This window comes from Pangasianodon hypophthalmus, chromosome 15, assembly GCF_027358585.1.
Source record: "Pangasianodon hypophthalmus isolate fPanHyp1 chromosome 15, fPanHyp1.pri, whole genome shotgun sequence".
In the NCBI taxonomy this organism is placed as follows: Eukaryota; Metazoa; Chordata; class Actinopteri; order Siluriformes; family Pangasiidae; genus Pangasianodon; species Pangasianodon hypophthalmus.
Window position 1 is genome coordinate 23,127,085 of NC_069724.1, and position 15,205 is coordinate 23,142,289.

Sequence of the window (15,205 nt, forward strand, 5' to 3'; positions counted from 1 at the left end):
TGTCTGGGGATGAGCTGATTGTCTCAGATGAAGATCATCTCACTGACATAGGCTACTGTACTGGTGAAATATCGACTCTCTGGATTAACTTGTTAACACTCACACATGAAATACGTCTGAGAAAGCTCTGCAAAGCTTGACAGTGTCAACCGGAAACCCGTTACCCACTTCCCTTTCCTCATCAAAAGTAAAACTGATAGATCTGGAGGTGCCTATGGCGCTTTGCAGTTCTAAAATGTCGTCGCCAGTAGTTGTTTGAATAATAATAATAGGATCAAAATAATTTTTGGATGCGAACGGAATGAAGTAATACATGTAGTAGCAGTGTATTTATTATAATAATTATTATTATTTAAATAGAAACAATGCACCGGAGACTGCAAAAGAAAGGTAAACCTTCTTAGAAACCTTCTCTCTCTCTCTCTCTCTCACACACACACATGACATATTGCAGATTCTGAGAAATTACGGTAATATGCTAATAGGGTACATAAAAATAATGCATGTAAACAACAATAACTGTTTAAATCAGTTGTGATATATTTAAATTTGATTGATATGCTTGAATCAATTTTGGCATTAAATGTGAATTTAATATTGCATATTTCAAATCCTTGCATTGTTTGTACTTTTTAAGTACTTTTTTTTTTTTTTTTAACTCTTGTATTTCTTGTTATGGGAACACATGCTTTCAGTAATTCTTTCAATAATAGACTGAATTTGGGTTAGGTTTAGATGTAGTAATATTTAGCCTAGTTAGGGGAGAATGGGGTACAGTACAATAAACAACAATGGACACAGACAATGCACAGAGAACACAGATTTCAGAAACCCATACAACAATAAACTAAGTAAATAAGAAAAAAAATAAGATAAAGATGAAATGCTAAGTAGCAACAAAAGTAAGTAAAGTGGTTGTAGTGCAGGTGATCATCGGGTGATTGTAATTAGAAAGTGATCATAAGAAAAAGAATGAATAATAAACACAATGTGGCAGAATGTGAAAAATGATTCACTACTGCACAGTTAACACAGAGTGGACGAGTTGTACAACATGATGCAACATGAGATGCTGTTTTCAACTTATTCATTTTATTTTTGATCGGATTTACCTCCCACAAAGCTTACCTGGGTGTTTCTGTGATAGTTGTTTTCTTTCTCTCTGATAATCTGGTTTGCCATTGGATTCAAACTCCTTTATCAAGTCATCAAGTCTGCCTTTTGTCACTAGCCAACAGCATGTGAATATGGTTATGGAACAACGACACCACATTTGTGACCACAAAAGCTTTAACTGATAGGCATTCGATATGTATGCATGTTTGTGACACCACATAAATTTTCTGATGTTAGAAATTCAGCGAGAGCTCAGACAGCTCAGGGGAAAGTATTTTTGGGTGTTGTTTACACTCTCACACTGTGTTTCACATGTGATTTAACATCTGATTAACCTCCAATTTAGCCACCATTCAAAAAATTGAGAAATTAGCTTTTGCAGGATCAGCAAATGAACTTAATATAATTATTATTACATATTTTCTATATTATTATAAAATTAATATACTATTATGTTAATATTATAGATAGCAATTATAGATAGCACTAACTAGAGAGATTTGTGTGTGATCTCAATTTGCATACTAGAGTATTTTGTGAAAATTTACCACTGCCATTTGTTACTTTACACAATACTTCAAAGATTACATATGTTATTTTTACCTGTAGTATGTGGTTTAGGGCGTAGACTGTGTTCAGGTTGTGCTGTATGTTGATTGGTTGCCACAAGCCAATCACAGTTCCTCCTCCTCCTCTTTCGGCTGCTCCCGTTAGGGGTTGCCACAGCGGATCATTGTTCCGCGTATTTGATTTGGCACAGTTTTTATGCCAGATGCCCTTCCTGATGCAACCCTTCCCAATTTTATCCGGGCTTGGGAAGAGACTGAGAGCGCACTGTTGCACGCAACTCCAGTACAAGCCAATCACAGTTAATTATTCAAAAATACCTTGTGTAATGCAATTGTTTGCTTTGTATGTTAGTCAAATTAATTACAATTTAAAAACTATCAGAAAAAGGGGCGAAGTTCATTTTAACAATTTATCCACTTGAAAGTCACAATCAAGTTTCCTAGAAAACCATGCTGAATTCTTTAAAGACAATGTCTTTTTGATCATTTATTTTCAAAGTAGTCAAAGTAAACCAGCAAACAAAAATCTTAATTATATATTTTTTGAACAGAGGCTTCATTAACAGTGCAATGTTTAGCAAATGATTAAAACATTGTACAGAGTATTGGCAATATAATGTACTTTCTTGCCTCTCTATATTTCAGTAAAATATTTACAGTAGATGGTTTAGTTACAGGAAAAGGTTCCCCTAGAATTTTGACCAAAAAATAAATTAGTAAAGTAATCTAGTGAACTAGTAGTTTGCTAGTGACAGAACGCCATAGTTTTAAACCTTGGTTTATTTAATTCAGAAATTGGTGTGTATACACGTAACCCAAGCACACCTTTCAACCTTTTAGCTATCAGTGGTGTTTGCAGTAACAAAATATATCACCTTTTTATTTACAGAACAATTGGATGAAGCCCAATGCAGTAAGTAACCCATTTAAAGTGTCACAGACCACTGTTATAATGTTATGCATATTCATGGTAATAAGCAAAACTGCTGAAAATGAAAATGCTTCCTGTCACCTGTAATAATGTACAATTTTTTTTAGGCTTTTATTACAATTTCACCTATTGTACTTTGACATGCACAGAACTGAAGAGTGCTCAGGTTTATGTGCACAGGTTTAATAATAAATAGACAAATAAATTAATTGCGTAGCTATTATTATTATGTGATTATGTGATATTATGATATTAGATATTATGTGCCAGGTTTCATGTTAGCTATTAGCAGATTAACAGCACAAGATAACTGTACTAGTTAACTTCAGAGTTACAGACCCTCTTCACACAAACCCTCAAACCCTCTCGAGAGACACCAATGATGTATATAATCGTAATGATGATATATATATATATATATATATATATATATAAAGGATAAAATTAAACCCCAGTTCTAAGTATTTCTACTTAAATACGTCAAGTACTACCTATGAATAAATTGCAGGTAGTAAATTTCTGAGGGGGGAAGTGAAAAAAATGTCATACCACTCATGCCATACAATTGGTCTGGAATTGTTCAAACCAGAAACAAATTGTCAGAAATTAGACAGCTTTATGATAATTACATTTCAGAAGTCTGTGAAGTACAGCTCTTTCTTACTTATTGTAATTTACTTCATCAGGTTCACTACCCTCACCTTGTAAGTATGTTTTTTATGCATTAAGATGGGCAGTACACAATCATATTTTTTCTTAAACAGGAAAATCTATTTTTTTAATGAACATACACTATATGGCCAAAGCTTGTAGACACCTCACCATTACACCCACACAACTGTACAGAATGTCGTTGTATGCTGTAGCATTGTAGTTTCCCTTCACTGGAACTAAGGGGTCCAAACACAATGCCCCTCCATGAAGCGAGCTCCATGAAGACATGGTGTGTGAAGGTTGGAGAGGAAGAACTCGAGTGTCCTGCACAGAGCCCTGACCTCAACCCCACTGAACACCTTCGGGATGAACTGGAACACTGACTGCACCCCAGACCTCCTCACCCAACATCAGCACCTGATCTCACTAATGCTCTTGTAGCTGAATGAACACAAATCCCCACAGCCACGCTCCAACATCTAGCGGAAAGCTTCCCAGAAGAGTGGAGCTTATTATAACAGTAAAGGGGGAATAAATCTGGAATGGATGTTCAATATGCAGATATGGGTGTGAGGGTCAGGTGGTCAACTTTCGGACACATAATGTGTGTCAACTATGACACAGTTATGCAAAGTGAACCATACAAAAATTTTAATGCTTGTTATGGTGGTTGTGATAACAAAGTATATTGTCTTATTTTTCACAGCAAGAACTGAGGAAACTGAATTACATAAGTGCCCAAAGAAATAATGAAATAATAACCATAACAAATGCTTGAACAAAATTAAAAATGAAAATGTTTTCTGCCACTTGCGACATTAGCAGATATTTATTATCGATCTGTATTAATATATTTCTAGAAATGAGTTTTATTTTTTATTATGAGTTTTATGAGTTTTATTAAAGGCATGTTCAGAAATCTATAAATCTATCAAGTACAGATCTTTTTTTATCCAACATTTATATATAAACTGTCCTTACATCTTACTTCACAACTATGCTGTCTAGTCGTTTTGTTAGTCTAGGTATTGTCCTAATGATGTTCACAGTGTACACACAAACACTGAAGATCCATTACTTTTACTTGTTATGTAACTAGTAAGTGGTGCTTGTGTTAACAGAGCATTGCTTTCTTTTACAGCACAAGATGAGGAATTTGAATTGCGTAAGTAGTGGTGCTTGTGTTAACAGAGCATTGCTTTCTTTTACAGCACAAGATGAGGAATTTGAATTGCGTAAGTCACGCCTTAAAAGTGTTTGAAATCATTATTAAATGGCTACGTATATGACAGGTCTGCTCCAGAATTTTAGGCGTGGGTAGCATTGCTGTGTCACAGCTCCAGGGTCCCTGGTTCGATCCTGAGCTTGAGTTACTCTCTGTGTGGAGTTTTGCATGTTTTCCTTGTGTCTGTATGTGTTTCATCCAGGTTCTCCTGTTTCCTCCCACTTCCCAAAAACATGCCAGTAGATGGATTGACTATGCTAAAATTACCCCTATGTGTGAATGAGTGCAGATATGGTGCTTAGCGATGGGCTGGTGTATTACCATCTCACAGCAGGCACCGATAGTTGTTCATTATCAAAGTCATACCACTGAAGTCAGTCTACATGTTTCCCTTATGTTATAAGAGCTAAACAACAGAAATGATTAGCTTTTTACAACATGAAGATATTCAATTACATTAGTGAATTGTGTGATAAAGATATGCAATGAAGCTAAACTTAATAGACATTCAGCAAGGCTTAGTTTTAGGACTTAAAGCAACATTCTATACTTAAAACAATATTTAGTTACTTTTTTAATTATATCTTAAAAACATACAACAAAAGATTCTTGCACTATTTTTCAGTCGTGTAATACTTTTTGGCTTCTATGCATTCACATTGAGATTTGTCGACTGCATTTCTCTATAACAGGTGAAACATTTTGGTGCGATGTGAGGCTTTCGACTAACCCCAAAGAGGAGTGCAGATTTATACTGTTGGGAGGTGATGAACTTGCAAAGAATGATGCATGTCGCTTCATACTTAGGACTGCACAGGCCCAACAGGTCCAAGGGAGTAATCTTGGAAGATGTGAGAAGAAAGAAAACTATGTTCAAGGAAGACATGTCTGTGTGGTAAATAGTCCTTTTCTTTGGATGGATCGTTTGGCGTCGCCCTTTTCTTTTTCCAAGATACTCAAATCAATCCAAAACGAAATGCAGAACTGTATATCGCTGGTGTTCCCTGGGCCTCATGCTTTCCTTGTGGTGATAAAAGTTGGCACTGGCAAAGAGCATTACCTTTTAAAAGCCATTACTTCTGTGTTTGGGAAAGAGGCCATAGACTATAGTATGGTGGTGTTCATTGCAGGGTCTGAACTATCAAAGAATGCCACTCTCAAGTCTCTTTCAATGTGTAAAGATCGGTATCATCTCTTAGAGAACACGGATGAAAGTGTTCAAGAACTGTTCAGAAAAGTTGAAGAGATGATAAGTAATAAGAAGAGCAAGTTTTTTATTCCATCAGCATATGAAATATTTACACAAGTTAATTTTGAATCTTGGGAAAAAGACAGAATTGCCTTGTTGGATGAGTACAAGAATAAAGAAGAAAAGCTTTGTAAAAAACTGAAGGATCTGGATATAACAACTCAAAATCTAAGGAAGGAAATTGAAAATATATCCCAACTCATGGAAAGTACACAATTAACACTTAAGACACAATTAAGACAATTACAAAATGCTTCTCAACAAAGAGAGAGTGAACTACGGACGGAATTGGATGCTTCTCAACAAAGAGAGAGTGAACTACAGACGGAATTGGATGCTTCTCAACAAAGAGAGAGTGAACTACAGACGGAATTGGATGCTTCTCAACAAAGAGAGAGTGAACTACGGACGGAATTGGATGCTTCTCAACAAAGAGAGAGTGAACTACAGACGGAATTGGATGCTTCTCAACAAAGAGAGAGTGAACTACAGACGGAATTGGATGCTTCTCAACAAAGAGAGAGTGAACTACGGATGGAATTGGATGCTTCTCAACAAAGAGAGAGTGAACTACAGACGGAATTGGATGCTTCTCAACAAAGAGAGAGTGAACTACAGACGGAATTGGATGCTTCTCAACAAAGAGAGCGCGAAAAAATGATGCATTTGGATGCTTCCCATCAAAGAGAGAGTGAACTAAGGAAGGAGTTGGAAGCTTTCCAATGCAGAGAGAGTGAACTAAGGAAGGAGCATAGATGGAGAGAAGTGGAGAGCAAACAGCAAGAGCCACAAGCCACTGGAACACAACTGGTACGCTGGGGCAGCAAAGACCAATTATATCCAGTCTGTAAGTATACTATCCCTTATTTTGTGCATGTTTTTCAACATAAACAGTAACATAACAAATAATAACATAACAGTAATATAACAAATCCGTATATTCTGTTATTACTGTCATTTCTATATATATATATTTTTTTCATTTCAGTCATTATCATATATTTGGCTACATTGCCTCTTTAAATATTTGGACAGGAGGTAGCATGTCTGCAGAGCCGAAGATACAAGGCTTCCTCCACAGAAGTCCGTTCATCTACGATGCTCACATTTCCATATTTTTATACTAACATTATACCACAGCGCTAGGGGTGTAACAATACATCGTGACACGATACATCACAGTGCAAAAATGTGACGATGTGCCATCATAGAAATGTGTGATATCAGCATACTATTAATTATGCAGTTGTACTGTTTGAACACCAGAGGTAACAATCAGCACAACCCATAGGATTAAAAAAAAAATTCTTTCATGGAGAGCCTGTGCCATTCCCAAAAGGGAATAATCTGCACTTGGGAAGTGGCTGATAGCTCCAGATCACAATGACCAATATATTTCAATCTATCATTTTTAAAGTTCCCAGGTCAGAGACTTTATTAAATTAATAAAACATTTTGGAGAACTTTAAATAAATTTATATATTTAATTTTACATGTGGTGAACCTGTAAAAACTTTGTTTACAATATTATACCTCTGTAGCATTTTTAAGAAATATATATATTTCCAGTTTTATACAGGTAAAAATGCCCATGTACAGTTGAAAAATGTTGATATGGTGGAAGTTTTTATGGAAAACTTTTTTTATGGAAGAATTCTCCATTGTCAGTGCTTTGAAATCTTCAGGACAGAGGACTTTAGTGAGAACATAAATTCACTTAATCATTGGCACATTTTTGTGGTGGTATAAAAAGAATATGCCTCAGGGTGGTAACACATACTTTTGCTCCTTTCATCATATCTGCTTGATTATGAAGATTATAGAGAAGATTATAGACTATTTTCAAGTAGCAATATAATGTGGACATGTTTCAATGCTTGCTTAAATGTGACAAATGCATAACTTTGAATTAAAGCGAAATAGATTAAAAGTATATTACTGTATAGTACTATAGAACTAAAATGAGTAAACTGTCAGCAGCTTGTCTGCTAAAATGTACTGAAGACTTCATACATGTTTGCCTTCTCATAAATACTGGAATACTGTTTTACTGTCTACTGTTTTAATAATCTCTCTTCAGTTTCCAGTGACCAAGCTGACTATTTAGAACCAGTATAAATGGGTACAAAGCACAGAAAGAGGTGAGTATGAGAACAGTCAAAAGCTTAATAGATGTGTGAAATAAGTTACAAAATATAATTATTACCGAAGTTAACTTGTTTAAGCAAAATTAGCTAAAACTTTTTTTTTTGTTCAGTAGACCAAGGATGTTGCATGAGAGGTCTGATAAATTACTAACTGGCCAACATGTTATTATATCTTTTCTAAAGATCAGTTGGAGATGAAGTGTGTCTTGCCTCAATAAAACGTTTGTGTGACTTACACAGAAAGTTACACAAACAGCACTTCTTTATAAGTCTTAAAATCTTACCTGAAGTGAACACAAGAGGGCAGCAAAAACAAAAGATCAACACAGAACATTTCCCCTTTAACTGTAAAGCAAAACTGCTAAGTGGAATGAGCTCTTGTCTGCATTAGGAAAGCCAGAGCTTTTTATTATGTGTTACTGTTACTTATCATTATAAGACATCTGATATCATGTCTCAAGTGCAACTCTATAAATCTTTGATTTTTTAATGTAAATGTCAATGAATGTGTCAATTAGAGACACAATTACATGTGCTTATTCTTAAATGCCTACAAGAATGAAATAGAATTTGAATGATTTTTCTTCATGTTTGTTTAGAAATCCATGTAGATGATCTCCTGAGACACTACAGACAAAATCGTACAAGAACACAAAAGAAGAAAAGGGAGGAAGACCACAAATACAGGCTCAATTCTGATAAAGAGATGCTTTGTGCTTGCACTAACTTGAGACGAGGAGATGTGTTTCCTTACAATGCACATTCTGTAAAGTTTTTAAAATTTAAAAGTAACCAATGTAAAAAAAAGTTGAAATGGTAGAAATGTAGCTTAGGCTTTTTTATTAGTTTTTAAAATTTACGTGCTAATAAGATTTACCTCACTTTTGCTAATTTAATTATTTTACTTTACATTGTAGTTCCTCCGTGCTTGAATATTTAAAGTTTTCTATTTTTTATGTTTATGTTATATTTGAGAGCTATGTATGAAATGTGATATGTGAATAAATGTGCTATTTTTTTTTTTTAATTATTTTTAAAAATCAGAGTCGTGGTGTTCCTGGAATCCTACTACATATACAGGCGTGAATGAAAAATAAGGTAATGTGAGTGTAAAATAAGGTAGAACGTGAATGTAAAATAAGGTATAAACAAATAATGTGTGCACAAGTAGAATATATTTCCAACATAAATAATTATTATTCTTCATTATTTCAGATTTTCTTTACTGACTTTTGAAGTGGGATACAGATCACAGACATATTGATATATGAGCTATGTGTCACTTTGTGTGATTCACATGCGTTTATTGCAAGTAGCAACCTGCTATCCATAGTGGAAGAAATGGAGGCATCAGAGTGCGCTGTGGTTTGGATTGGGGATTGTACAGGGATTGTAGGGAGATCTCAGTATGTCAACATACTAGACAAAATAAACAAGTACACATTGTGTACTCAAAGAATATAGTGCACATTGCATGATTTGAGACACAGACTAAGCGTCACAGAGCCCTCCTGTAAACATGTTTCCTGCTGTCCTCTGACACACCCCCTGATTTTCGTAAACTTCGTAAAGTTAAAGTTGGTTTTCCATGTATGACATATTTCACACTGTATACCTCATCTCTAAAATATCAGGATCATTTCTTTTCAATGTATGATTCTTTCTTTAAGGTCAGGGTTGGCCTACACGTTATTTGCTATCTCAAAATAATAATTTGTTTAATTGCTGCTTTTAGTCCCATGACTGTCTCCATGCTAATGGATTACAAAAGCACATGTAGTTTTGGCTTTAGAGGTTTGGGAGACTAGTTAGGTATTTCTCTCAACCAGCTAACTATGACTATTGGGGAAAAGAAAATTAGATTTTGAAATATAGGAGCACCCTGCCCTCTTCCCCATTGGAAACTACGCCCATGGATCCCAAGGGTTTTATGCAGGTTTAATCATTTTTTATACTTTTTATACAAATAGAACTTGCCACTAAGCAAATCAATAAAGATCACAAATTACTTTAAAACACCTTAAATGAAAACAATTAGGAATACAGCTGTCATTGTATAGGTCTTTGAAGGGGTGCCAATAATTTTGACACTTACATTTTTAGAGCGAAACAATAGTCAGTGTTTTCAAATACAAGGTTGAAATGAAATCTGATGCAGGGAAAATGGAAAAGTAGAGAATGTCATTTCATTAAAATGGAATCTTCAGTAATAACTGTGTGTGTGTTTTTTTGGGACTTATTCATGTTAACTTCTTGTGTTTCAAACACTGTAGTCCTGATCTGGGATATTTGGGATGGTCTGTAAGGTTATTTCCATCGTTTAATAAAATCAAAAAATCTTACTTTCCTTTCACAAAGACTACATTATTTCTCAGTGATCTTAGTTTAGTTACTTTCAATAACCCTACTGGCATTTCTTTTCCTAGAAAAGCAAAGAGAAAGTTATTAACTTCCCAAAACCATGACTTCTTGGTTTGTGATATACTATCATGAAAGATAAGATTTGCCCAGCGCGTTTGGTTACCTAATACATCAGCTTCCATACGCTTCCTCAGACAGATATCATTTTCCCATCAAGGAGTGATGAGATCTTTGAGTAACATGAAGACCTGACTCAAAGATTGCTTGCTTGTATCAAGCGTAATGTTAGTGTGACTCATTGCATTCATCGGTTTTAGTTTCTTTTGTCAATCCACAGAGGGGACACTCATGTAAAAAAAAAAAATTCCAGTGATAGGAAAGGAAGGTTTCACCTGTGCAATTCCTCTTATTTGAATGTAATTTCAGGGGTGAGAAATACCATCTGATATCCGCCACTACGGAACTTGTAGGTAGGACTGTAATCGCCCTCAGGATATTAATTTAAAACCACTGCCATGAGTTATTCCTGGCTGAAGTCCATGTTTGGAATCTCCAGGTACAATAACTAATTCTTTTAGATAGATAAGGATCTGGATCGGAAAGCTCATGCGTGTTCCCGAAAGGTTTCATTCCGTTACATGAATGACAGGAATCCAGATTCTCGACTGCAGTCGTGGATTACTGAAATTAGCTGGTTATCTTGCCATCGTCTTTATAGTTACAGTAAAAAAAGCCCCTAGGGTTGTTTACAGTCATTTACAAAATCACTGAGTCTATCAATAGTGTGATCAGAGTATCAGAGGGTCATGTGAAAACCATAGAGGTTCTGCAGTTCAGACACCTCTGAAAATGGCAGAAATTTTAGGTGGTCATGTGAGACGGTAGATAATTTCATGGTCCTGGTTTTCGAGCTTATGAAGCTGACGAAAGGGGCATGACTCATGAGCCAGTTTAGCATATCTGTTATTCAGTCCAACTGTTTATTTTGACATGAATAAAGATAAGGAACCCAAAATCCCCAGTGTTGAAATAACACCTAGAGTGCTGAATTCACTCTTTCAGAGTTCATTTGTGTCCAGCTGGACATATAAACACAGCAGACTTATGTGGAATAGCTTTCTGGAGAAAGACTCAAACTGCCATTGAATTTTACCTATTGAAAAAATGTCTTATTGTGTTGTTTATCTGTGGTAGAGTGTGTTAGAGTGCTATAGAAAAATGTCATTATTGTGCCGTAAGTCTTCTACAGAGTGTTAGCAGTGTTAAAAATGGGCTTGCTTTACTTTAGCTATAGAAAGAAGTGTCATTATTCTGTCATTTGTCTGTTATAGGGTGTTTAAAAGGTGGTTGATATACTTTAGCTATAGAAAAAATTTAATTATTGTGTCATGTGTCTTCTATAGAGTGCTAGCAGCGTTAAAAATAGGCTTGCTTAACTTTAGCTATAGAAAGAAATGTCATTTTTGTGTCGTGGATCTTCTATAGAGTGTTAACAGTGTTAACAATAGGCTCGTTTTACTTTAGCTATAGAACAAATGTCATTATTGTGTCATTTGTCTGTTATAGGATGTTAAAATGGTGGTTGATTTACTTTAGCTACGGAAAAAAATGTCATTATTGTGTCGCGTGTCTTCTATAGAGTGCTAGCAGTGGTAAAAATGGGCTTGCTTAACTTTAGCTATAGAAAGAAGTGTCATTATTGTGTCATGTATATATCATATAGTGTTAAGATTGTAGGTATAGAAATATATATAGATTTGCACCGATCAGCCATAACATTATGACCACCTGCCTAATATTGTGTTGGTCCCCCTTTTGCTGCCAAAACAGCCCTGACCTGTCGAGGCATGGACACTAGATCCCTGAAGGTGTGCTGTGGTGTGCTGTGGTGTGCTGTGCCCAGAGCATCACACTGCCTCCGCCAGCTTGCGTTCTTCCCATAGTGCATGCTGGTGCCATCTCTTCCCCAGGTAAACGATGCACACGCACCCGGCCTTTCACATGATGTAAAAGAAAATGTGATTTATCAGACCAAGCCACCTTCTTCCATTGTTCCGTGGTCCAGTTCTGATGCTCACCTGTCCATTGTAGGCACTTTCGGCGGTGGACAGAGGTCAGCATGGGCACTCTGACAGGTCTGTGGCTACACAGCCCCATACGCAGCAAGCTGCGATGCACTGTGTGTTCTGACATCTTTCTATCATAGCCAGCTTTAACTTTTCAGCAGTTTGTGCTACAATAGCTGTTCTGTGGGATCAGACCAGACGGACTAGCCTTCACTCCCCACGCGCATCAGTGAGCCTTGGGCGCCCATGACCCTGTCGCTAGTTCACCGGTTGTCCTTCCTTGGGGTAGGTACTAACCACTGCATACCGGGAACACCCCACAAGACCTGCCATTGTCAAAGTCTCTCTAATCCTTACGCTTGCCCATTTTTCCTGTTTCCAACACATCAACTTCGAGAACCGACTGGTCACTTGCTGCCTAATATATCTCAACCCTTGACAGGCGCTATAGTAACGAGATAATCAATATTATTCACTTCACCTGTCAGTGGTCATAATGTTATGGCTGATCGGTGTATTGTGTCATTTATGTCTCATAGAGTGTTAAGATTTTGTAAAAGGTGGCTTTCTTTACTTTACTTTAGGTATGTATAATATAAATAAATATATAGGTATATATCAATTTCATTATTGTGTGATTTATATGTCATAGAATGTTAAAATTATTTTTTAAAAAGGGGGCTTGCTTTGTGTTATCTATTAAAAAAAATGTCATTATTGTATCATTTTTCTATCCTAGAGTATTGTCTGTTCATAAAATAGGCTTATTTTTACATTAGCTATAGCAAAATGTCATTAATGAGTGATGTGTCTGGCATAGTCTTAAGATTATGTAAAAGAGGGCTTCCTTTACTTTAGCCATAGAAGAAAATGTCATTATTATGTCATTTTTCTTACATAGAGTGGGACGATTGTTAAAAGGGGGCTTTCTTAACTTAGAAAGGGTTCCTTAACATAGAAAGAGTCTCATAATTGCGTCACTCATCTGTAACAGAGTGTTAAGATTGTTAATTTGGGGGCTTTACTTTAGCCATGGAACAACATGTCATTATTGTGTTATGTGTCTATCATAGAAATGATAGATGATGATTAAAATGATTGTGAAAATGATTAAAAATAACGTACCAGTAATAGGGGGAAATTACATCTTTATAAAACCAGAACTATTATTTTATTTCTCCTCATGCAGTAAACCTCGTGTACTTCATGGGTTGCCACTGTGATATCCCTGAGGTCAGAGTGTAACCAACTGGTTTTCACACAGAAATGAAAAAAAAAAACCAAAAAAAAAAAACACAAGGTAAATCCTGCTTCTTGTCATTGTACCTGGTAGCCAATGAAAAGTGTTTAAACAAACTATGGGTCACTTGACATTTGGTGTGGTTAAATATGGAGGACTTGTATGATGACATCGTTCACCTTTTATGACCATCATTATAGTGCAGATTCTGTGCATATCATTGATATTTAACATGCATATATATTCACCTGTGCTGTAGGTGTGTTCTATTTTCCACCCACAAATAAGCATTTGGGACTTTGGGTATTAAAATATTTCAAACCCAACATCAAACACACAGCTACGCCTCTGAGTGCCGGGGTTGTTTTTTACCCACAACACTTTCCAAAAGCAATGACGCTGTTTGCTGTGGTTCTCGGTTCCAGTTCTAGAGACGCCATGCCGTGCATAGTACCGTGGTTTCATTCATCTAGCATACCTGATTCAACATGCATGTACATTTTGCTTTACTCATCATGTTATGATGAAGAGATAGAGAGGTAGAAGTTCACATGAGATCCATGGAAGACCAAGACACACACACACACACAGAGTAAGAGAGAGATTTTCTTTGAAGTATCTCTGAATGAACTTCTGCAGATTTTACTTGCTCCCACTCACTCCCAAAGAAGTTTCGGTTTATGTCATGTTAGTCCTGTGACACATTACCCTACAAAGCTTACACCTACTCAAAATATACCGAACACCGTCCATCAAGACGACTGCCTTCATTTTATTTGGACTAATTTGAGGTTGTTTTTGGTCTCCAGCTCCATATTTGTTTAAAAACTGAATGGTAAAATATTACTAAAACCAGTCCCCGTTGAGCGTTTGGTTGAATCCGTGACATTTTAAACATAGATAACCTGTTCTTTAGAAAAACCTATGTATGTGTGTCAGATAAATAACTTAAAACATGACCTTTAAATTAAGTTGATAGACTTATCACACTTATATCACACTTGACTTTATCTAGGTTTTTATTATTATTATTTTTTTTTTTGCATAATCCCATAATGGGCAGCTGAAAGTCAACAAGATTTGAATGAACTTGAATAAACTATCTATGTACACCAATTTTCAATGAGAGAACAGAAACATATAGTCTGGTCTAAACTCCAGCACCACCATCAGAGATGAATAGCCGAATAAAAAATTTAAAGAAGTCGCTTAGTTGATCAAACTGAACATTTATGACATAATACTGCCACCTAACTGTTGTGACGTGCGCTAAATATTTCGAATATTGACTTTATTGAATCCGGTATTATAAATCTTTAATTTTATAAGTATTTGGTGCAATTTATGATGATTTCTGACAATTGCACACCAAAGGCACATTAACCAGCTAGCTAGGACATAGCTAGCTAGATAATAACGTAGATTAAACTTGCTAATCACATCCTTTCTAATCAGGCAAAAGACTGGAAACTATGGGCTAACAAGATGTTTCATGTTGATAACTTATTTTCAGATTGTTGTTGTTTTTTTTTTTAAAGAACTTTAACAATGTTTGATCCATTGCCATTGACAAAATGTGTGAGAAAAACACAGACGAGGTAAATATAATTAAGTGTCTTGTTTGCTGCCCCTCCTCCATGCATAAAC

At 35.8% G+C, this 15,205-nt stretch overlaps 1 protein-coding gene across 3 annotated transcripts; it reads left to right on the forward strand.

The window, feature by feature from the left end:
• The first annotated feature begins 216 nt into the window (after window positions 1–216).
• LOC113535809 (coiled-coil domain-containing protein 186-like) lies at window positions 217–10,093 on the forward strand. 3 transcript variants are annotated; one of them, XM_026929331.3, is made up of 7 exons: window positions 217–390; window positions 2,575–2,598; window positions 3,303–3,320; window positions 4,412–4,505; window positions 5,188–6,591; window positions 7,825–7,885; window positions 8,491–10,093. In XM_026929331.3, exons 2-6 carry the CDS (start codon window positions 2,584–2,586, stop codon window positions 7,860–7,862), a joined length of 1,569 nt encoding a protein of 522 aa, XP_026785132.3. In that variant the 5' UTR covers window positions 217–390; window positions 2,575–2,583; the 3' UTR covers window positions 7,863–7,885; window positions 8,491–10,093. The 3 variants fall into 3 exon arrangements, 2 of the variants coding, with proteins under 2 accessions (XP_026785132.3, XP_026785134.3); XM_026929333.3 differs by having other exon boundaries at window positions 4,412–4,435; XR_008303747.1 differs by lacking the exons at window positions 217–390; window positions 2,575–2,598 and having other exon boundaries at window positions 3,062–3,320; window positions 6,733–7,885.
• The last annotated feature ends 5,112 nt before the right edge of the window (window positions 10,094–15,205 follow it).

Bases quoted from the DNA above. Each gene is read 5' to 3' on its own strand.
- LOC113535809 (XM_026929331.3), top strand. The intron at 4,506-5,187 runs GTAAGTCACGCC...TCTCTATAACAG, and splicing joins AGATGAGGAATTTGAATTGC to GTGAAACATTTTGGTGCGAT. The intron at 6,592-7,824 runs GTAAGTATACTA...ATCTCTCTTCAG, and splicing joins AGACCAATTATATCCAGTCT to TTTCCAGTGACCAAGCTGAC.